The sequence below is a fragment of the Maniola jurtina genome, chromosome 20, assembly GCF_905333055.1.
Source record: "Maniola jurtina chromosome 20, ilManJurt1.1, whole genome shotgun sequence".
Lineage (NCBI taxonomy): Eukaryota > Metazoa > Arthropoda > Insecta > Lepidoptera > Nymphalidae > Maniola > Maniola jurtina.
Window position 1 is genome coordinate 11,508,421 of NC_060048.1, and position 24,022 is coordinate 11,532,442.

At 38.4% G+C, this 24,022-nt stretch overlaps 3 protein-coding genes and 1 long non-coding RNA gene across 5 annotated transcripts in view; 2 read left to right on the plus strand and 2 right to left on the minus strand.

The window, feature by feature from the left end:
- Positions 1-9,122, minus strand: part of LOC123875547 (WD repeat-containing protein CG11141) — a 19,339-nt gene extending 10,217 nt beyond the window's left edge. The window contains exons 1-6 of the mRNA XM_045921434.1: positions 8,711-9,122; positions 8,010-8,173; positions 4,886-5,009; positions 1,915-2,078; positions 596-731; positions 5-204 (exon numbers count right to left, since the gene is read on the minus strand). Coding sequence (XP_045777390.1) covers positions 5-204; positions 596-731; positions 1,915-2,078; positions 4,886-5,009; positions 8,010-8,173; positions 8,711-8,935 — 1,013 coding nt within the window. The 5' untranslated portion in view covers positions 8,936-9,122. The remainder of the gene's footprint in view (positions 1-4; positions 205-595; positions 732-1,914; positions 2,079-4,885; positions 5,010-8,009; positions 8,174-8,710) is intronic.
- On the minus strand, positions 3,243-22,978 carry LOC123875539 (RNA 3'-terminal phosphate cyclase). Of its 2 annotated transcripts, XM_045921421.1 has the most exons (11): positions 22,684-22,978; positions 22,490-22,607; positions 22,104-22,230; positions 21,036-21,221; positions 20,026-20,164; positions 19,388-19,497; positions 18,922-19,069; positions 18,302-18,412; positions 17,609-17,717; positions 7,939-7,946; positions 3,243-3,259 (listed from the first exon to the last, which is right to left on the minus strand). In XM_045921421.1, exons 1-9 carry the CDS (start codon positions 22,723-22,725, stop codon positions 17,628-17,630), a joined length of 1,071 nt encoding a protein of 356 aa, XP_045777377.1. In that variant the 5' UTR covers positions 22,726-22,978; the 3' UTR covers positions 3,243-3,259; positions 7,939-7,946; positions 17,609-17,627. The 2 variants fall into 2 exon arrangements, with proteins under 2 accessions (XP_045777377.1, XP_045777376.1); XM_045921420.1 differs by lacking the exons at positions 3,243-3,259; positions 7,939-7,946 and having other exon boundaries at positions 16,835-17,717.
- On the plus strand, positions 9,355-13,976 carry LOC123875538 (minor histocompatibility antigen H13). The gene is made up of 6 exons (XM_045921418.1): positions 9,355-9,642; positions 10,729-10,910; positions 12,034-12,208; positions 12,337-12,520; positions 12,813-13,122; positions 13,748-13,976. The coding sequence occupies exons 1-6, from the start codon at positions 9,451-9,453 to the stop codon at positions 13,812-13,814; spliced, it is 1,110 nt and encodes a 369-aa protein (XP_045777374.1). The 5' UTR covers positions 9,355-9,450; the 3' UTR covers positions 13,815-13,976.
- Positions 20,664-24,022, plus strand: part of LOC123875553 — a 19,300-nt gene continuing 15,941 nt past the window's right edge. Inside the window, exon 1 of the long non-coding RNA XR_006798165.1 lies at positions 20,664-20,696. This is a non-coding gene — a long non-coding RNA (uncharacterized LOC123875553). The remainder of the gene's footprint in view (positions 20,697-24,022) is intronic.

Sequence of the window (24,022 nt, forward strand, 5' to 3'; positions counted from 1 at the left end):
TAACCTCCTGAGATCGTCGACCACAGCCACCGCGGTGAGCGAGCGCGGGTCCAGTATGTACAGGATGTGCTCGTTGTGCGACACGAGGAAGTGTTCCCGGAACACGTAAAGCGGCCCGAAGTTGTACTCCCGATCGCTGTGAGAGTGCTTCTTCTGCGAGGGGTTCAACAGTTCTGCTACTGTCAGCGGGTTTGATATCGCTTCCTATACAAAAGGTTAAGCTAATGAAATATTATTTCTTTTGGTAAATATTTCTTATTCTTCTTGTCTTTCTTTAGTGGATATTTCTTAATCAAATCTACATAATTTTGCATCACCTTTCTTCGATTTCGACGCGTAAGCAACCTACATATTACACTAATAAGTAAAGTTTATAATTTGATCAAGTTAATAATGCAGGTTTTACAAATAATATAAAAAACTAATTAGTGTCGTTTATTTTTTTTTAATATGAAATTTCTTTACCAGCATTAGAAAAGGTAATAGGTATGTATCAACCAAATACCATCACTTTCCACTTGATAGATTTGTGTCAACTGTCAATTGTATGCCTATAGTGAGTGAAAAGGTTACCACGTCCAGAGCGAGTAGTCACCTTGAACAGTAGGGTCTGGTGCACATGTCCAGCGGCATCGGCGCGCCACAGCCTGAGGCCCGGGCGCGCGCAGTAGGCGGCCGCCGCGCCGCCACGCGCGTACGAGTATTGGAATACCGCACCCAACGCGCATAGACTGTGAACAACAACATTACATAAAATTTTTGACTAGATTACAACATGGGGTTATTCAAAGGGCGGACCAACAAATCCCTAAAAGGCCGGCAACGCATCGGCGGTACCGCTGGTGCTGCAAATGTTCTTGGGCGGCGGTAAGCACTTAACACCAGGTGACCCGTCTGCTCGTTTGCTCGCTATTTTTTATTGAAAAAGCCTAAAGCTTTTTAGGTAGGAGAATTATTGTGTTGAGATGTTTTTTTGGACGAAAGTAACGTTTAAAGTATGTCGAAAATGCTTGCCAAAAGAACAGCTGTGTTGAGGTTTCCATCTTGGATCGATATAATATCATGTAAGTAGTTAGTGCCATAAATTGAATGCACTATTTTTACTTATACACACGTTCGCACACGATGCTGCGGTACATACTGGTACATGCGGTACTGGATACCAGTAGCATGTTCTGGTAGTAGCTCATCTTGTGCTCTTCTTTCCCTATATCCATTGGCTCATCTCCTGCTGATTGCCATGTGGCAGTCGCCACATTCGCAGGCAAATGGCGCTTCTGATATGAAGAAATCAATCAACAATCACTAGAATACACGAACCCAAGCCTGACTACACACGACGCTCGCACTAGATGGCAGCACGGTATCATTCATTGGAAGTCAAAGTAGAACATGCAAATCTGAATCACACTAACAGAGTTTTCTGAAATCTGCACTATTTATAGAAGTTTTGAAAATACAACTGTTGGCCCAGCTGGCACTACCGAGCAACACCGCTCGGTAGGAAATTTCCCTTTGGTATGTTCGACCCTACACGCCTCCCGTACACCACTAACCTCTTCCGTTCCTTCTTGCCCAGCTGCGTGACGTGCCAGCGACTGTCGCGGCGCTCGCACACGATGCTGCGGTACACACTGGAAACCAGTAGCGTGTTCTGGTAGTAGCTCATCTGAACTATCTCGCGCTGTTCGTTCCCTATCTCCATTGGCTCATCCCTGGCTGAATACCAACTAACCTCTTTCGTTCCTTCTTGCCCAGCTGCGTGACGTGCCAGCGACTGTCGCGGCGCTCGCACACGATGCTGCGGTACACACTGGACACCAGTAGCGTGTTCTGGTAGTAGCTCATCTGAACTATCTCGCGCTGTTCGTTCCCTATCTCCATTGGCTCATCCCTGGCTGAATACCAACTAACCTCTTTCGTTCCTTCTTGCCCAGCTGCGTGACGTGCCAGCGACTGTCGCGGCGCTCGCACACGATGCTGCGGTACACACTGGACACCAGTAGCGTGTTCTGGTAGTAGCTCATCTGTACTATCTCGTGCTCTTCATTTACTATCTCCATTGATTTGCAAAGGTGCTGCAAATAACAATCTAAATATGTATATAAAGGAAAAAGTGACTGACTGACTGATCTTTCAATACACAGCTTAAACTTGAAAAGTGCAACCGCCGAGTTTCTTGCTGGTTCTTCTCGGTAGGAACGGCATTCCGAACCAGTGGTAGATTATTTTGACGATTCAAAAGCACTTGTAAAAGTTTAATTGAATAAAAATATTTTGAATTTTGTTTTTTTTTTTTTTTTTGAAAAGTACTGGATGGATCTGGCTATTTGACATGCAGATAGCTATTATGTCGTAGACATAAGAGCTAAGAGAGGATATTTGAAAATTTAACCGCTAAGGGGGTAAAATAGGGGTTTAAAATTTGTGTAGCCTACGCGAACAAAGAACTTTTTTGCTTTCTACGCAAAAAACGCCGCGGGAAAAGATATAACTCTCTTGGCTCAACCAGGTGCTCTAACCCAAGACCTTATGATATAAAGCCAAATTAGCGTATATTCAGGTCAGCATATATTTTCCCAATAAATTAAATTACATATACAAATTATAAGAACGCAATGAAATATATGAAAACAGATGCAACAGCATATTATGTGGGGTAAGTAAACAAAACTTAGCCTTCATAGCATAAGGTCAGTGTATTATATACCTACGCAAACGAACTTAAATGGTCTACACTTGATCCGTACAATGTCGATGAAACAATGTTGTAAATAAAAATGATAATAAGTGGGGATAATAAACGGGTGTTTCTAGACTCGGCTAGGATAGTACGCCGATTTCTCAACCTGTCGCCCTGACCCCCAGCCCCTATCCTAATCATATCCTATCGCAATCCTCCGCCTGGTGCAAGTATGTATTTATGTAAAGTGTATGTAAGTTTATTTAATTACATGTATGTAATTATTATTATTATATACTAGAGCATGCCCGCGGTTTCGCCTGCGTGGATTTCGGTTTTTTAAAATCCCGTGGGAACTCTTTGATTTTCCGGGATAAAAAGTAGCCTATGTCCTTCCCCGGGATGTATCCCATGTCTGTACCAAATTTCATTCAAATCGATTCAGCGGTTGGGCCGTGAAAACGTAGCAGACAGACAGACAGACAGATAGACAGACAGACAGACAGACAGACAGATAGACAGGCAGACAGACAGACAGACAGACAGACACACTTTCGCATTTATAATATTAGTATGGATTATCTTTCTGGCTTTTATCCATACTTAATATTATAAATGCGAAAGTGTGTCTGTCTGTCTGTCTGCTACCTTTTACGGCCCAACAGTTTAACCGATTCTGACGAAAAGTACAGGGTCAGCTTATATCCCGGGGACGGACACAGGCTACTTTTTATCCCGGAAAATCGAAGCGTTCCCACGGGATTCCTAAAGACCCATCCGCTTAACCGATTTGAATGAAAGGTACCGAGGTAGCTTGCGTCCCTGTAATTGACATAGGCAACTTTTTATCCCGGAAAATCAAACAGTTCCTATGGGATCTTTAAAAACCTAAATCCAAGCGGACGAAGTCGCGGGCATCCTTCTAGTATGTATATATTTTGCACACGGGCGTGAAAGTAGTACACCCAAATTAATAATGCGCATAGAAATCTTCGTCACTGTTCGGCAACGGTCGTATGATACACATGATATTGACTCCTATTTGTTTAGAACGAGGTGCAAAATTCGTCGTATTCCCAGAAACACCCGAATCATTGAATCGTAAGAGCCCTAAACAATGCACTTGCATTTTGCACCTTGTTATAAACAAATAGGAGTCAATATCATGTGTATCATACGACCGTTGCCGAACAGTGACGAAGATTTCTATGCGAATTATTAATTTGGTTGTACTGTAATAATATAACGATAGTAAACAGTGCCAGTAACGGTTTTGTAGAGCGTTGTCTCTGTCGTTGAGACCGGCAAAACGTCACATAGGTATGCGTGTCAGAGACGACGCTCTACGAAGCCGAAATCTCTTTCTAAAGATCGATGGCATTCTTTCCTGCCGGATACTGCACTCAAATATTCCTAGATAAGAAAAAAAATTATTCTTATCTTCAAAACAATTAAGCATAATTATTTTTAAAACAATGATACTACGTACTCATAATCATTACTTTACTGTTTACAATTTACACAGAGTGGTAGACACCAAAGCGGAAAAAATATGATAACGCAACGCGGGTGTTAAACCGTATGTACTGATAACTGAGTTTACTTTTGTTCATTACCTACATTTCTACCTATCTTATACATTGTGTTTGCTGTTTTATATTGCCATCTTATCTATACATATAAAATGACTATGCACCCTGACTGACAACAATACACAGCCAAAACCTAAAAATGCATGTCTCTCTATAAATTAAGAAAAGAAGAAAATTTTGAAAAATTCCCATGGGATTCAAAAAAATCTAAATCCACGCAGACGAAGTCGCGGGTATCAGCTATCAGAATATAAAAGTGAGGAAATAAAGTGTATAAACAAAAGATGGAAACTTTAAGTGCGGAAACCAGCCCAGACAAAAGAGAATGAGGGAACAAAGTGCACCTGTGTTTGTGCAAATGTTTAAATGCATACAAAATATCCAAGCTTCTCCCAACCTGCGTCACGGTATACCCTGTTTAGTATTAGTACTAATAAAACTAGTTTTTAATAATCCCTTGAGAGCTCTTTGATTTTTTGGGATAAAAAGTAGCTCCACGTCTTTAACTGTGTCCAAGAAAAAACCACGTCGAACCGTCAAGGTGTCATTGAAGGACAAACATACACACTATCCCATTAATTATGAACATGAATAGTGATGTTACACATACCATATAGAAGTCAATTTCTGTCATAATAATCACACCATTCTTGTCACCGGAGAAAAGCCGCATACCATTCTTGGACCACTCTATAGCAGTAATCTTGCTCTTGTGCAGATCGCCTATGGTGTACCTAAAACAATTTTACAATAATATCATTGTGCCATGTTGTATACCCAATTGCAGCCCAACACTTTGCTGGAGGCTGTCAACTAATTTTGTGAAATGGGGCGACGCCGGCTCTAATGATTATAGATTAGAATGCGGCGTGCGTCAAGGAGGATTGACCTCTCCGGACCTCTTCAGCATTTATGTTAATGATCTGATTGAGGGACTTAGAAATACTAGAGTAGGTTGCCACATAGGTACAACGTGCATTAACAATATCAGCTATGCTGACGATATGGTACTTCTAAGTCCCTCAATCAGGGGTCTTAGACGACTACTCAACATCTGTGAACAATATGCTAGAGATCACGGCCTTAAATATAATGTTAAAAAGACGCAGATGATGGTTTTCCGTGCAGGCAAGGGCCCGGAGAGGATCCCGTCGGTTTTCTTAGATGGAGTTCCTGTAGAAAGGGTGGCGCAATTCAGGTATCTGGGGCATATTTTAACTGAGGATCTACGTGATAACCAAGACATGGAACGAGAAAGAAGGGCTTTGTCTGTTCGGTGCAACATGCTCGCACGCAGATTTGCGCGGTGTAGTTCTGAGGCGAAGCTGACACTGTTTAGAGCATATTGTCAATGCTTTTACACGTGTCAGCTTTGGGTCAACTGCAGCGCAAGTGCACGTAGCAGCATCAGAGTGCAGTATAATAACGCATACCGTATTCTGATGAAACTGCCTAAATACTGCAGCGCGTCGGGCATGTTTGCTGACGCCAAAGTGCCCGATTATTTCGCGATTATTAGATCTCGGGTTGCGGCTTTCTGGTTCCGCATCCGCAATTCTCAGAACGAGATCCTCAGGGTATGCTCTGAGTGTCCTGAAAATCGCATACCGAAGTACTGGCTTGCCGTGCATCGTGGCAACAACCGTAAATAATTTTTATTTTACTCTTGTATTCTATTCTATTTTATTTTATTTTATATTTAAGAAATGGGTGTAAAAAAAAAATTGCCTGAAAATAAACTATTATTATTATTATTATTATTAAATCCACGCTTTATTGTTATTCACATTATCTTCAAGTTTGTATATGCCATTTTTGGGGTATACTTTTAAGTATGTAAGGAGTAAAAATACCAACTACACAATATGAACTATAAAAGTGTTGGATTACCACTTTTTCATTCTTCATCTCCGAATCAACTACATTCATAGTAGTTGAATCGGAGATGGTCGTAGTGATACAGGGTATCCAAGAACCTGCATAGCCCCAAAGAATAAGAAAAAAAAGAATACCTATTTCCTTAAATTTCTCTCATAGGGAATCAATTCTACAGTGAAAAAAAAAATTGAATACATCCCGCTTTTTTGCTGATATTTTCTTATCTCTTCTGTTTTATATATCAACTGTCTTGTCTTGTTATATTTATTAATCCATAACATTGTTTCTAATGATAAATACAAACAAGAATCTCAGTACAAACTCCACTGACCTATCAATGTAAAACTGGGTAGTTAGCAAATAACATTGAATTTAATCATTGTATAAGTTGTATGTATCAAACTGAATAATAATAATTTCCTGTGTAATAATGAATGTTATTCGAAATTAACCAACATAATCTTAATTTGGATGTAATCTTTAACATTGAAAAATGTACTATTAAATGAATAGCTTTGTTTAGGCAGAATTTCTTAAAAACCCTTTCTTACAGTTGGTATCACACTAATATTATAAAGGCGAAAGTTTGTATGTGTGTGTGTGCGTGCGTGCGTGCGTGCGTGCGTGCGTGTGTGTGTGTATGTTTGTTACTCCTTCACGCAAAAACTACTGGACGGATTTGGCTGAAATTCGGAATTGAGATAGATAATATCCTGGATTAGCACATAGGCTACTTTTTATCCCGAAAAACCAAAGAGTTCCCACGGGATTTCGAAAAACCTAAATCCACGCGGACGAAGTCGCGGGCGTCAGCTAGTATGTTATAAGAAAAGAACACATATGCAAATTCTTATCTAGAGTCAACAATTTATCTAAATATATAAATAAGAAAAGGTGACTGACTGATCTATCAACACACCACTCAAACTACCGGGTGGACCAAGCTGATATTTGGCATACAGATAGCTATTATGACATAGACATCCACTGAGAAAGGATTTTTGAAAATCCAACAACTAAGGAGGTAAAATAGGGGTTTGTAATTTGTGTAGTCTACACAGTTGAAGTCGCGGACAAAGCCAGTGCCAGTCATTCAGTTAACATATTACAGACGACATACAATAATAAGCTTGGGCAAAAACGAAACTGAATTGTAAATTCTAGATAAATATTTCTCTTGACCTAGGGTTATTGTCATTGATAAGTAATAACTACACATGTGTGGAATAACCTTACAGGGAAATTCCTCAATAGTTTACTACTCTATCTGTTTATATATCATGTAATAAATATAATATACTAGGTGTTGCTTGAGAGTTTGCACATATGGTTATAGATTTTAAAAATCCTGTAGAAACTCTTTGATTTTTTGAAATAAAAATTAGCCTATGACCATCTCTAGAATGCAAGCTATGTCTGTACAACTTTGTCAATATGGATTGAGGTTTTTTCACATTCACTGGATTTTAAATCAAAAATTCTCTAGGGACTTTAATTTTCTAGGACAGAAAGTGGCCTACGTTCATTCTGAGGATATAAGCTAACTCTGTACCTTTATAAAGTTGTTTAAACAGATGCGCTGTCCACAGCAGACAGACACACTTTTGCATTTTTAATATATGGATATGGATTTGATTTTTAGAAGCATGGGTCATAAATCATAATGAATGTGTGCAAATTTTTGCGAAAATAACATTTGTACTAAATTTGTAGGCATTATGACCTAGTCTAAATCAGATAAAATATGTTTTTTAGTATTATCTCCATTTTGGGCTGTATAGTATTTAAAAAGTGTTCTAATGACTTCTACCAGACAATTTTAAGTCAATAAAAAGACATTATAGAAATGACTTTACCTTTCCACCTTAGGTTCAACCTTGGGTTTGAAGGTGTCAGGCAAATTCTCGGGATGCTCCTTGGGGATCTGGAACACAGTGACCTGTCCTGCAGCATTGCCTGCACCCACCATGTAGTCCACTGTACTTACAATTTTCACATAGGTTATGGGTGAAGTTGTAGCCTGAAATTAGAGTTCCATTGAAGACTAGCTGATGACTCGTAAAATCTGTTTCATGACTGAGTAAAATTTTCATTTAGGTATCCCAAGCATGCACTTTTAAGGAGTTGTAGAGAAGTCCTGGTAAGCTTTGCCCAGTTGAGACAGTACAAGCTAATTTAGATTAAGTTAAATACAGTGGGGATTCTTTATTTTCCAGTATAATAAATATCCTAAGTCCACTTCCAGAATGAACTTTAGCAACTTACTGGTTAGAAGGAAGTTTGGACATTTAAGCAATCAAAATATTAAAATTATGTAGCCTCTCAACATCATACACAAATAAATTAATTCATTTACCTAAGTAAATAACAAATATTGAACAACAAATTGAGTAAGATAACATGACTGAGGTAACTTTAGAATGTAGATAGACATAAATTACACAGATGTTAATTTAGGAATGTTCTATTGTGTAATCTTTTGAAAGCGAAAGTTTTAAAATGTTACAAGGTGAACGAAAGCCATGCTATGCGTACTAACATATGGATGAGGTCTTACTTCGCATCGTAACCGTTGTATGTTCCCCTTCTTCCTGTCGTACCAGTACACAAGCCCCACGTTCGTTCCAAGGGCTATATACTCGCTCACAGCATCCACACAAGTCAAGCACAGTTCATTAGAAAACAAACCAGTTTGAATTCGAGGAGGAATCAAGTTCAATATATGAGAACACGGTGTCCACTCTCGGACGAAACCCTCCTCAGCACCACTTGTAACTTCCATGTTTGTGTATTCTGTACCTTTTACGTGTAGTGGAATCGAGGAAAATATGTTTTAAGCCTCAATAACATGACTTTGTTTTGTAATTTAAAAATGTAAAATGAAAATCCGATGGACACCACCAAGAGCCAACAATGTTTTTTGATTTTTTTTTAAAAATAAATATATGTCACTTTCTTTTAGTTTTGAAAATTGCACCTTGCAACACTTTAAGCCACAGACGAAACACCATATGGGACTTTATAGGACCAAAAATAAGGGACCAAACACACTATATAGTGATGGAAATGTAGTGCATTTTTTTTTTTCTTCTCGTCTGGCAAAAATGTAGTGCAAGTAGTGCAGAAACTGCAAAATGTAAAAGCGTATTTATGATTTTTGATCTGTATTTGTGCCAAACTTGCCACCTTTCAGAAACAAAATGTACATTTGTCATTTTCTTGTCAAAAATAACTAGCTAGGGGGTAGGACGTAGTCCATATTTTGTGAATAGAAGTTTTAAATAATAAAATAGAAAAATGGCTGAATCTGTAACAGAGCTTCCCATAAACATCGAGGAAAGTGTTAAAGAAGTTGTACAAAATGTAACTGGCAAAGCCCCGTCGAGTATTGAGGGAGTCGCAATCGCATACTTAAGTTTAGTAATAATGGCTATTTTACCCATATTTTTTGGCTCTTTCCGCTCTGTAAAATACTTAAAAGAGCAAAAGGTGAGTTTAACATTTAGTTTTTCAAATATTTATCACAATTTATGGTATTTTAGCGTGATCAGAACGTCCAATAGGAACAGCGCACGTATTGTCATCGTGGCACATCGTTATAAACATTTCGAGCATTTTTCAAGCCTTCCCATAAGCTATTGTAAAGTTCCAACTCTTGAAATATCTTTACTTGTCCCTAGCCAATCTTTTAATTCAGTACCCACTTAGTAATCTAATGATTTTCAAGGAACTACCTAAAGAAGGCTTTCAGGCTTGGATTTTTATTACATAGTGAAATGGGGATTTCTAATTTATGTACTAGTTTTTCTAGATTTTAATATAGATTTTTTTTGCTGAAATTAAAAATAAATAAATTTACAAGTAAATGTAGTTTTTTTAAAAGAAAAAGTAATTAGTTACAGATAAATTAAGCCAATACTGCATGAAAAGAAACCCAATTAGTCTTATCACTTTATCAGGTTTGGTACAATAACACAAAATTATTTAATTACATATTCCATTCAAAATTGTAAGAATATGCAGAGTAGAAATAGGTGTCTTATTTTTATTTGTGTTTCCTATCATGAAAGATGTAAATTTGTGGAAATAAAATTTATATAAAATTAAGAACAAAAAACAAAGAAATATATAAATTCTGACGTACATATTTAAATTGTTATCTGTGTCCAGATTAAGCAGTAGCTTCTAAAAGCTTGTACAGCAGACCATATTGAACTTTACCTCTTCTATAGTTAATATTATAATGAACAAAATTGTGTGTAATAAAACTCAAAAGTGATTTTCTACGATTGACAACAATCATGCTTAATGAAAAGTCCCTAAATAGGTTTAGGTTGGAGCATGCTTGCCTAAAAGATACATATTTACTCTTGCTTTTAAAATATACATGGCAGGAAACATAAATAAAAAAATTCAAATATCTTTATATTTAATGCTTACATAGCATAAGAGTCACATTGGTTAAAATGAAAGAGCTCACAACAAACTCAGCTGGGTATTCTTTTTTTTAGTATCACCATTTACAAAATAATTTAATTTTAGTTCAGTTAGTTTAATTGAATAATTTCTTTACAGGAATCAGGTGAAAAACATGAGACGATGACAAACAAAGATGCACTAATGTTCCCACTGTTTGCGTCGTGCGCGCTCTTCGCCTTCTACATATTTTTCCAGTTCTTCTCCAAAGAGTACATCAATCTACTTCTCACTGGATATTTCTTCTTCCTTGGAGTATTGGCCTTGAGCCATCTACTTAGGTAAATATATGCTTACTTTATTTAAGAGGAAAATAACAGCTTGTTATGGCATCAAAAAGGTGACAAACAGATAAACAATTTTGTTTTTACAATAATAGCATGGATGTACAGTACAGCTTGTACTTAACATATAATTACTACTATTTCGTGAGTTTACCCAATTAATTAAATATGTACATAAAAGTAAAGTTCAAAATTATTTGTCTTCTTAATAAAGTGTTTTTACATATGATTGTCTCAAGGACTTATGAAATTCTTTTTAGAAGCTTATTATTTATGCAATGATTTCTTTTGCTTTTAAGTAATTTGGTAGTTTTTTTTAATTTTTGGTGTGTTATTTTTTGTAGGGTTTTTAATAGCATTTGATTTTATCTTTAACTAGGTGCTAAGGTCATTTTAAGTCCAATTTTTTACTTAAAAATAAAGGAGAATTCTAATGGCCATGGCTGTGTTTCAAATATTGCATTGACTAGCTATTGATATAATATAGGTATTTCAACGAACAAACCCATTAATCCAAGTGTTGCATAGAATGATGGCCTAGGTGGCCTTAAGACTTTGACCTCCTATTGGGAGTATCCAGGGTTTATGCCGAGATTGCTCCTCTAACTTTTCGGAATTATATGCATTTTAAGTAGTTAAATATTATTTGCTTTAACAATGAACTAAAACATCGTGAGGAAATCTGCATGCCTGAGAGTTCTCCATAAAGTTCTCAAAGGTGTGTGAAGTCTTTCAATCCACACTTGGCCAGCGTGTGGACTATAACGTAAACTCTTGTTTGTATTACCATACAGTAATAATATCTTAGTCTATGACCTGCAGAAATAGCCATGATGCAACTTCAGATGCGGCAAAACCCAAAAAGGAGGGTTATGTGTTTGTATGTATGTTCATTCCTATGTCCGCTCGTAACTACTTAACTGTTCAACCGATTTTGATAAATGATACAAGTCATTAGATTCGGCTTGATAGCGCTATATAAAATTCTTAAAAAATTAAAATAGCGGATTTTATGCACTTGTGTGAGCTGAAAAAGATGTAATGCAAACCGCAGTCAGAGGTTTTTTGAAACGTTTTTAAATCACTTGTTTTATGGTCACTGTGTAATTTGATTTTTCAGCCCAATCATAGCCCTGATCGTGCCCGCGTCGGTGCCGAATGTTCCGTATCACATTCTGTTCACGCGCGGCGAGCGGGAAGGCCGCTCCGACATCGTCAACTACAAGTTCACGTCGTATGACGTCATCTGCCTCGTCATATCGCTCATATTCGGAGCCTGGTACCTCATCAAGAAGGTGAGTAATGCAGACCGAACTACAGCCATCATCATCAATCACCCACTATTGTATCTTCTCAGTATGAGAAGAGTTTGAATCTGATTTCTGTGATATACTTAATAGTAATTACTCATTTTTTTTCTTAGCACTGGATAGCAAACAACCTGTTCGGCATAGCCTTCGCGATCAACGGCGTAGAGCTATTGCATCTCAACAATGTGGTGACGGGCTGCATTCTGCTCTGTGGCCTGTTCCTCTACGACATCTTCTGGGTTTTCGGCACCAACGTCATGGTCACCGTGGCTAAATCCTTCGAGGTGCCTATCAAATGTGAGTACCTGTCTCAACCGTAACAATATGATCTTCCAGACCCAGCCAACACCAATAGTCCTATTTTTAAGTTTGTATATACAGTACTCCATAGAAATAACTTCGTTAGCGCGATGGAGGATGTATGGCGAGAGATTTTATATCCTTGTAACGCCATCTAGTTTGTTTGTTGTAAGTTACTTCATCACAGCGTGCAATGGCTATCCTTCGTACGACTTCTAGTAGCGTCGTCTAGTGGCTCTGGTTCGGTATTTCAACAGAGTCGAGATTGATATACATCATTTGTTTGCAGTGGTGTTCCCTCAAGACCTGCTCATCAACGGGCTGAACGCTAGCAACTTTGCAATGCTGGGTCTCGGAGACATCGTCGTACCTGGTCTGTTCATCGCTCTCCTACTCCGCTTCGACAAGAGTCTGAAGCGCGGTTCAGAGTTCTACTTCCGCGCGACGTTCTCCGCGTACATCCTGGGTCTCTTGGCCACTATCCTGGTGATGCACGTGTTCAAGCACGCGCAGCCGGCGCTGCTGTACCTGGTGCCTGCGTGTCTGGCCACGCCGCTTACTCTCGCCTTGCTGAAGGGCGACATCAACGCGCTGTTCAAGTGAGTATACAATCTCTTTATATCTTCTGGACTCCTAGTACCTTCGCTCAGTGTGTCGTGGAATTTAAATAAATCTTTATTAACTTTACTAACAGTGTTTACAGGTTTTAGTGTGAGGCCCTGCCTCCTGATGAAGTGAAAACTGTGTTTCAGGAGGCATTGAAAACAAGTTTGAGTGTATTATTTAGATTTTAGTGTATCAGGAGTCCTGAAGTTAACTTCTGAATGATACATACACAAGTCTTATGTCATAATATAGACAGATAAATAACGAACAAAAAACAGTCGTTCATTTTGTTCAAAGTACCAAGCATTGCTTGGTATGTCCATTTGATTTTCTCTTCCCGCGCGCAGGTGACGGCATTACACAATAGAAAACTATAGCGGTTATGCGTGTCATATGCTGTTTTCCAGTATTTATGTGTTGTACAATCTCCATACTTATGGAGTCCTAGTACCTCTAAAGCGTACTTTAGTTTCAGTTAAAACAAGACAGGTTTAAAGGAGTCTAATGCTGTTTCGTTTTAACAGCGTCTTAAGTCTAAGGAAGATAGATCTCGAGTTTCGTGGTAGGGGAAAGGAAAATGTTAGTCGTGTACATAATTAAACTTTCCGTTATCCTCAGCTACGAAGACCAGCCGGCGATACTGGAGTCCCCTACCGAAGCGAGCAAGTCGAAGAAATCTGAGTAAAATCCACGCTTCACACATTCCACGCACAAATCAATGACTCGTTGTGAACTAGGTACCTTGAGCTCAGCGCATACTGTGGCGGACCTCACCGCAACCGATTATAAACAACCCCCTGCTGAATTATTCATAAATAAAAACCAGTTAATGCGAGTCGGACTAGTATATGAAGGTTTCCGTACCATCATACAAGAAATGACTTATTAATTTTTTTTTGTGATATAACCACAAATTCACGGTTTTGGGATTTTCTCCTTTACTTGTGCTATAAGGCATTGCTACCTGCCTTTACCTGGTTCTAGGTCAGCGGGAAGGACCCTATAGGTTTTGATTTTCTTGATGGGTCTTGACAGACAGGCAGACTACAGCGTGATCCTGTAAAGGTTCCTTTTTCTCTGGAGATATGGACCCCTAAAAAAACATGAGGTGTCGAAACTCAAAAGAAGCGAAGCTTCGTACTCATTGCATACAAAACTCCACCTTGCTCACTTGGATTTTGCAAAACGAAGCTATGAATATGAGCAAGCCCATATCTTAAAAAGTATGTACTGCCATCCACAAAACTTAAAGTCGGTCACCCTTTCAGTTACCGACTTGGTCAACGCTACTTGACTAGCTCAATCGACAATAACTAATTTGCAATGTGGTAACTAAAATAATATACTAAAATATTTTTTTTCGGTTGCGTCCTGTCCAAGTGTGCGCGAGCCTTTACAAATATTTTTCTATCTACCGTCAATGGTGAGGGACCATTATCTCTGGGGACATAATAATATGTGAAATATTTACGGCGCTAGATGTTTCCACGTAGGCCGGGAGCTAGTGAATGATTTATTCAAAGAGTTTCTACAAGTCCAAATCTTACATCTAAAACTTTATAAGTTTGTCTGTTTATACGAGAGGCATTACTTATTGTCAGTGCGCTCAAAACCTTTGCACTGCATTCAAGCGAGCGAAGCCGTGTGCAAAGTTAGTGAAACTAAAAATGACTAATCTTATCTATGCGCCTTCGCATTGTTCATCCGATTGAGTTGAAACTTTGTACAGTTTTTATTGGCACTTACGTGAAGATTTCTGATATAGTACCGTCCACGTACGTACATCAGTAAGTGGTGCGGAAGTCGAGATTCTAGTGCATGCCGAGCGTTAGCTAGTTATTTTATGTAAAGTGGTACATTGAAAGAATTTTTAACGACTCTTGGGCCAATGGAGGTGATATATTATAATTTAGTATGATGATACTTCCGGCTAGAATCTTCCATAGTTTTATTTGTTCGGACACGTATAAATAATTTTTTTTAGTAAGCACGTTTTAGTATACTAAACTGTGTATAATTTCGTATGTTCGAATTGTGATTTGTGTAAATGAATCAAAGTTTTTGTACCATAATAATATATTTGTTGGGCTCTGTACAGAACAAGTAAGCGTCGTTATTTCATTAGAACTCAAATCCCGGATTCATAAAATAATATTTTTTAAATAGCTTTTTTTTTTGCTGGAACCCTTATAATGAGTGAGAAACTAACCCTACTTAAGTATTTTTTAAAACTCTTTCAGTACAATACTATAATTTTCCTTTGTATATATTATACAAAATAGAACTATTATTTACATGCCTTTTTTTATTTTTGACTGGATATGAGTGTTATAAAATTAATTTTATTGTTTTGTTACAACTGTTTTCGATTTTTATTTATTTTTTTATTCAATATTACTAATTAAACAATACTGTCTAAAAGTGCATTTTTTAGAAATCTCTCTGTTGACATTTAATATGTATATAATGAAAACATTCAGATGGTAATAATAAAATATGATATAATTTCATAAAAAGTTTATTTTAGTTTTATTTTCAGGCATAGTCTGAAAGTTGGGCTAGACGTAAAGTAAATGGTCACATACCTAGTAGGTACTTACTTGTTCACGTTTTTGTGGCATTGCACGGTATTTGTCACCGACTCTTAGGCTAAGTTGAATATCAGTGGTAATTTTGTTACTACGCCGCACTAAACGGGTCTAACCGCGAAATTCAAATTTAATTTTTAAGAAATTAGTTATAGTAACGACTAATTTGTGAGTAACTCATGTCAAACTCATTATTTTGACTAATTTCTTAAACTGAACTCTTTCAAGTAAAGATTTTTATGTAATCCTGTGAAGATGATACTACCATTGGCGGAATTAGAATGCCATAAGCCTACTTTGTCGTATTAGTTTACAAATTGCGAAAATCCAAATAAATTTGAATTTCGTGGGCAAACCTGTGTCATGCACCCTAAAGGCTGGAACGCATCACAGCGGCGCGTCGCTTCGCGTCCAAATATCTTTTACAGAATATAACTTGTCTTCTGACATTATGTTGGCACCAGCGAACTTTACTTTTGCAAAGGACAAATCAAACTGAATGTGGCTATAATGTGACATTTAAGGCTGTTCTGCATCCGATCCTAATTCCTAATACGAGAAGTCTCGATCGAAGTAGCCGTAGTACTTAATTGTATGAGGGGTTCCGCACTACCACGGAAAGAGCGTTCTCTGCAATCCCATACAAATGACAAGCCAAAAATCTCAGGGGGTGAACGAATTGAAATTCGAATGTTTTTTGAAAACATGCTTGTGATTGGTGGGTGATTCAAAATGGTTAACGCCCACTGAGATTTTTGGCTCTGTCATTTGTATGGGATTACTTCAGAGAGAGAGAGAGGTACTAACTTCTTTCCATGGATAGAGTGTAGATCCGAATTTGCTTTCCGAAGCCGTGAAATATCTGAATTCTGAATCGTATGGAGTATCATAATGATGCCATCGCCGGACCACTACCGAGCACAGATCTCTCAGAATTGGACGGGTTTAGGCCATAGTCTGCCTTGCTGGCCAAGAGCGTATGGGCAGACTTCACACACCTTTGAAAACATAGAGAACTCACTGCATGTAGATAGGAAGCGCCATATCAATGCGGAAAAGATGCCCAAGAAAAATTTTATGTGCGTTTTTCAGACTGCGAAATTAAGGGAGATATGCCCCTAGCCTTGGTCTAACTATCCACTAAAGCGAAGCAAAGCGTAGCCTGAGAGTTCTGCATAATGTTTTCGAAAGGTATCTTAAGTCTGCCAATCCGCACTTGGCCAGCGAGACTCGTACTCAGTAATGAACCGGTAATGGGTTGATTTTGTTTAGATACACAAAGCGGTCCGGCGCCGGCTTCATATACAGAAAACCTTTGTTTTGTATATATAAATCGAAGAAACGAAATCACAATCATAGGATAAGATCACATTCTCACAGGGCGTCAGTGTTGCCTGACGGAAAAATATATGAATAATTATAATTATTGTATAATTAAATCGAATTTAAATTACGTCACGTATATTATGGACTTGGACGCTAGTAATACAGGTGGTGTATAATATCTATTTTAAATAAAAATGTCCAAATTATTATGTGTTTCATTTAATCATCCACTTCAAACAAATATAAAATGATCAACGCTACAAAATCAACAAACACTGTTCATTATCATTATTATTTTAAATATCACAAATATAATATTACATTATACTATGTGTAGGTATTCATATAGCTAATTAGTTAAATATTAAATAAGGTTAAATATAACCACAAAGCGTCTTTTTATGGCAGTTTAAAACATTTCTGTTTTAACATTAACTCTAGCGGCATTCACTAGAGAATCGAGACTCATCGTTTCAGCCCGTCAGAGTAGATTTTTTTTTAAATTCAGATAAACATTTACAAGTATTTTTGCATGTACAGAAATTACGAAAGCATCACAATTTATTACAATATGTCAAAAATTACTATTCCTGGGGTATATTTTTGTTAATAAGCCCTAAACCAGTACATTCGATGAAGTTGTGATCTCCCTCCAGTTGTATACTGAATTGAACCTGTAAAGAAAAAAAATCAGGTCGGTAAAAAGACCAGCAAGAAATTCGGCGGTTGCTCTTTTCAAAGATTTACAATATTATATTTTATGCCTTGTATAAATGTTATTGCAGTCGCGCGCATTGCTGAAGCGAGTTGCAGGTTAAATCCACGCTCTTTTATAATCTACATAATCTTCGATTGTGTAATATGCTTTTTTCAGGAGCATACTTTCAATAGGTCTTATTAATTTATACACGTACTCTTATCTTCAATGTAAAAAAGATTGAAAAATATTACTTTAAAATATTTTTCTACTTAAAGTGCAGTTCAGCCTGTTTCACCCGGATTCTAGCCATTTGGAGCCATGGCCGTTTACGTAAGATGTATGCTTTTGTTTGACTATTGTCTAAATTGAATTGTTTAGGTAATTAACTATTATGGAAAAATAAAATTACTTTGATTTTGCTTAGACATAAGACACTGTTAAAACAAGACAGCGTTATATCGCTGGCATCAATCTGTCTCGTTTTAACTGAAGCTTAAGTCGGATAAAGCCAAAGTGCGCTCTATAGATTCAACCCGACTGTCGCAACGAAGCCCTTACCTTAGCAATGATTTGCGCGATGTGTATGGCAGTTTTGGTGTGCAGGGTGACGTCGCCGGCGCGCACCACCGAGCGGCCCTCCGCTAACGTCATGTACAGTATCAGTTGGTCCTGAAACAGATTTACCTCCATTCGAAATGAAAATTTGAGTACCTAACCATTGTGATTTGAAACTCGAAATGAAAAACGACACTAAAAAGAGACGAACACACACATAACGCATGTGCATAACCGTGCCACGCAAATGTGATCATTAAGGTGCTAAACGACTTACGGCCTTTGACCGTACATCTAGGATTTAGCCCGCGAGAGAATGGGATAGTCATACATCATAGTGTTTCGTCCGCCTCCTATTTGCACGCACTTTTACCTATCCGGAGATCGGATCGAAGTCCGAGTCAGACTCGTCCAACGAAGGTTGCAAAGGTAAAGGTAAGGTGGTAAAGGTAGCAAAAAAAAAAACAACTGGCTACCGCGTATGAGGGTCAACGCAGGCGCCTTCTGTCCAACGCTCACCGCTATCCACGCTCGCCGCAGCTCCTCGCCCGCCTGAATATAGGCCAAGTGCGAGTCGGACACGCCCAACGAGGGTTCCGTACAAGAGAAACCTAAATGGTGACCTGCGTATGAGGGTCAACGCAGGCGCCGCTGTCCAACGCTCGCCGCAGCTCCTCGCCCGCCTTCCGCCCAACGTCGGTCGCGTCCACTCCGCGCTTGCCCAACGCGTCACTGCCCAATACGCAACCCGAAGATAAAGTGGATGACAGACTGGAAAATAAAACACTGGTCAAGTGCAAGTCGGCCTCGTACACAGAGTTCCGTAACATTTTTTTTTGTGATACATATCACAAAAAACGGTTTTTGATGTTTTTCCTTTCCTTGGGCTATTTACCTGCCTTTCATGATTCTAGAATGTACAACAGAAAGTACCCTATAGGTTTTGATTCCCTTTTCTTGAAAGACGCAACAGACAGGCAGACATCGAAGGGTTGTCTGTTTTGCTGATCCTATAAGGGTTCCTTTGTACTTTTAACGTGCGGAATCCTAAAAATAAACCCTTAATTAGTAATGTTAGAATATACTAACATGATGCCATTGCAGTTGTGCGGCGCCATCTGGCGGTCTTCTTGGTAGCAGTGTATCTGCGCGTCACAGCCCAGCTCGCGTCGCGCGCCGTCCACCATCAAGTACGCCAACTACAACAATAGTTGATTTAAAGAGAGTATATTTATTAATTCCAACCTAAGTTAAAACGAGACAAACTTATGCCTTTAATATAAGTTGTCTCATTTTAAATCTAAGGTTCAGCGCGCACTTTGACTTTTTCAGTTAAAACGAGACAGTTATGCCAACGGTATAACGCTGTCTCATTTTAACAATGTCTTAAGTCAAAGTGCGCTCTATAGATTTCAGCTAAGCTAAGTAGTTTAAGCAAAGTCAAAATATTATGTTCTATAGCTCTAACCGTCGCACGCTACTGTTTTCGTACTTTGTATTGAATAGACCTGTTAATCTCTATATCTTCCCACTAACCCTTAGACCACTAAAGACGCTATAAACAATTAGGAGTTGGGTGCAGGGTCGGGGGCAGGAGCTGTTTGTGTGCAGCATCTCAGCCTAAGTCTATTACTAATATTATGAAGAGGAAAGTTCGCTCTACATTACGTAAAACTTTGGAAGTGTAGAGGCCGAAATAGCAAAGGGGTTTTTTAATATTATAATACCTTTATAGGCAAGGTTCCAGCTACAAAGCTGGTGCCTGTGATTTCCTTTACAGTGCCTCGCTCTGTGAGGTTGATGCTCCTTAGAGATCGCACTGGACTCACTTCTACGCGGACATGGCCTCCGCCTTTTGGAAAATAACTGTAATTTTGAAAAAAAAAAAAAAAATAGAAATCAAACTATCGCATTTAGTCCCAAGAAATCTCTTTACCAGTATAATAATAATCTATACTAATAAATAAAATTGGAGTGTCTGTCTGTAATTTCGAAATAACTACCTCATATTAAGCTCATATGGTTATTTGAACGATACCATAACTGAATCACACGTTTTTAAAATTTTTGTCTGTCTGTCTGTCTGTCTGTCTGTTTGAAAAGGCTAATCTTTGGAACGGCTGAACCGATTTTGACGGGACTTTCACAGGCAAGTAGAGGATTGACCAGGGCGTAAAATAGGCTACTTTTTTAACCGACTTTTAAAAAGGGAGTTGTGTTTTTCTACCTATGTACACCGAAATCTCCAGATTTCTGAACCGATTTGCGTAATTTCTTTTTTAATCGATAGAGGAACTTTGCGACATTGTTTCATAAAAAATTTGGAGTCCAACTCCTCAATCCTGATGCTGCAGGAGATCTGACCAATCCACGCGGGCGAAGCTGCGGGCATCAGCTAGTTAATTAATACAAAGGAGTCACAACACAGACAGCAATGAGGAAGGATGGAGTAAGATCAAATCAAATCAAAAAGAGTGGGGGAAGCGAGAGAGAGAGTGGGGAAAGGGAGAGAGATAGCAAGGGAAAGGCAGAGAGAGGAAGGGAGAGTGATAGGGCGAAAGAGGGAGGTCTTGTTTTAAATCAGACACTATTACATTAATCCTATTCACAACCTATAGCAATGAGAGGGGCAAAGAGGGAGACAAGCAGAGAAGGAGAAGAGAGAGAAGTAGCGAGCAGGATAGTGCAAGAGGGAGGCCTTGCTTAAAGTAGTAGAGGCATATTAGCTTGTTCTCACCCTCTCCTCAGTATAGTCATATTGAAGTCAGCTCCAAAGTGTCTGAGCGCGAGCCTGAACACTCGCTCCATGTAGTCTATCTGTGGCGCCATGTCTGCGTTGGTGCCACCCTTCAGGTCCAATGTCACCGGGGAATCCGCAAACAGAGCGCATGGGAGTGCCACTTGCAGTAATAGACTTATTGAGCTGAACAATAGAATATTTGACTACGTTTATTAAAAACCGCTATACTCACATATTTAGTCAATGTAAGCCTGACTAGTTTCAAACCCATCTGGGGCCCTTTTTTATAGAGACTCGGTTTGCTGCGCGTCACGATTAAGTCTGAGTCCCTATGATGTCTTCGGATGGCTTCGAAAGTAGTCTGGCTTACATTGACTAAATACATGAGTATAGCTGTAACAATACTTCGGCAGGGAGGGGCAACGCACGCACAACAGACGGAAACGTTTAAGTGCGGAAACCAGCCCAGAGAGAAGAAGAAGAAGAAGAAGAAGCTGTAACAATGTTTAGTATCCAAATGCATGTCAAAATTAAAAAAAAAATCATTTTACTGGGTTTTTTCTTGTGAATATGATTCCAAAAATAATTTCTGCATCACTGATTTATTCAAAAATGATACCAACTTGAGCGAGTAGGTTAATTGATGTTGGTATTATATAATACTGAGAGCAGACCAATTCACATCAATAATCTTAGTGGCTCCACTTCTTAAATCATCTTTTGGCACAAATGACCAAAGGAAATATTTTGTTCTTGAAATTCAGTAGGTATTTTGTACTTTTGTGTAGTGTACAGTTGGGATTACAACCTGAACTTTTTGATATATTCCTCTGTGCAAATGAATGGATGGAATGCATGGAAAATGTTATAGACCTGGAAAGTGACAAGCTTCTTTTCATCCCGGAAAATCAAAGAGTTCCCACAGGATTTAAAAAACATTAATCCTCACTAACAAAGTTATGGACATATGCAGCTAGTAGGTGCCATAGTACAATGATCCAAATGCTTACAGGCAGTCATAATTTATTTTTACCAAAATAATTTGTTTTGTTTTTCAAAACTAACCCGGCTGTTTTAGTATCAGCTACATAGTGTCCTCCTTTTATTTTGCCCGGTATGAACTCAATTTCAGTGGAGCCTATACTGGCACCTCTCAACTTTGCTTGGCACATGTCTGCTACAAGTTCAATTCCTGCAAAACAACATTAAAATTATTGGACTCCCTTGGTCACATGATCTGACAAATATCATTAACAGTGGTGTACCCTTTTACTGCACTTATCTCTTATGACAGAGAGAGACATTTAAAAGTGTATACAATTCTGGTTTCTACACTATAAATTCTTGAATTTGCCAATTTTTACATATATACTTATTATGAATGATTTCTCGTATGCTTCGCTCGCACTTTTATTTTGCTGGCCATCACAGCTACGGGCATGCACCTGTACCTTTCAAATGTTGTGCAGCTAATCCCGGCTTGCTGCGTCCGGCGCGTATGTTTATCACCCGTACTGGTACACCGAGAATAGCACTAAGCGATATGGAAATCCGTAGAATTTGACCCCCCTGCAAATGAGATAAGTAATCTTTTAAAAATCAGCTTTTCTAGCTTTAATAAATTTGGAATTTATGCTGAACTCACCCCTTCTAACACGCTCCCATCTATTTCTAATATTTGAGACATACTTATTCTTTAATTTACTTTTAGTGAAGAGTTCTATGTATGTCTTTGTTTAAATATTAGCATACATCCGATTTTTATATTCATTCACTCGAATTTCTATTTAAGTAGGTAGGTATTTCTGTGCAGGTTCCCGCTCGCTATCGCTATTTAGCTCAAAGAGTATGTAATCACTAATTTAGCTAAAAAGAATCCTTGCCGGCAATTTTCCTAGATTTTCCTTTTCTTTATTTTGTCAGTGTTTTTTTTTTTACAAATAAAAAAAATATAGAGCAAATACCTACCTATGACACCATAGATAATCGCCACATGCAGTTTGTGGTCTGTGTATTTGTAGAGCTATGACTTCCTTACACGTTCCAACATGGTTCCAACTTATTCCTAAAATCCTGTCTGTGCTAACCGAAGGTGCCAACCTCTTCCTACGTGAGTCCGGACCAAAGACTATAGAAACAGTGTGACCAGATCTAGCAGGATTCTACCATTATTTCTTCCATTTCAGCAGAATAATATATAAATATATAATAATATAGCTAAGGCGAAAATATTTAGGGATTGCAGTTTTATTGTAAGAAACAATGACTTTCTAAGCAAGGACAACGCACTGGCGCGCATAACAAGGGACCAAGTAAGTGTGCTTATACTCGGTGTAAGCACACTTTCTTCATTAGTCGCATGTTGACTGCTAAGCTGTCAAGATGCCTAAATGCGCGATCAAAAAGTGCCGAAATAATACGTTAACGACGCAGAAAAGAGATGGTGTGACTTACCACCGGTAAGTTAATTTTATTTACGTAAGATAACATGCGAAAAAGTGTAAAATACTTAGTAAAACCATTGAAAACACTAGAAATATCTAAAATTATTTACAATGTTCCCATTCCTTTCTCTCACGCACATCGGAAAGAGACAGATGGAAGGGCGCGTCACGAATGTCGGAAAAACAAAACTGTGGAGTAGCTTTTTTTTGTTCAATGTAAAATCTATTGGCCATTATTGTATCACATTTATTTTATTATCTTTTGACGACCTCCGGTGCGCAGTGGTAGCGCGGTGGATTTGTATGACGAGGGTCCCGGGTTCGATTCCCGGCTGGGCCGATTGAGATTTTCTTAATTGGTTTAGGTCGGCTGGTGGGAGGCCTTTGGCCGTGGCTACTTACCACTCTACCGCCAAGCGATTTAACGTTCCGGTACGATGCCATATAGAAACATCTATAACGGGTATGGATTTCACCCCACCCCTACAAGTTAGCCCGCTACTACCGTAGACTGTATCATCACTTTCCACCAGGTGTGAT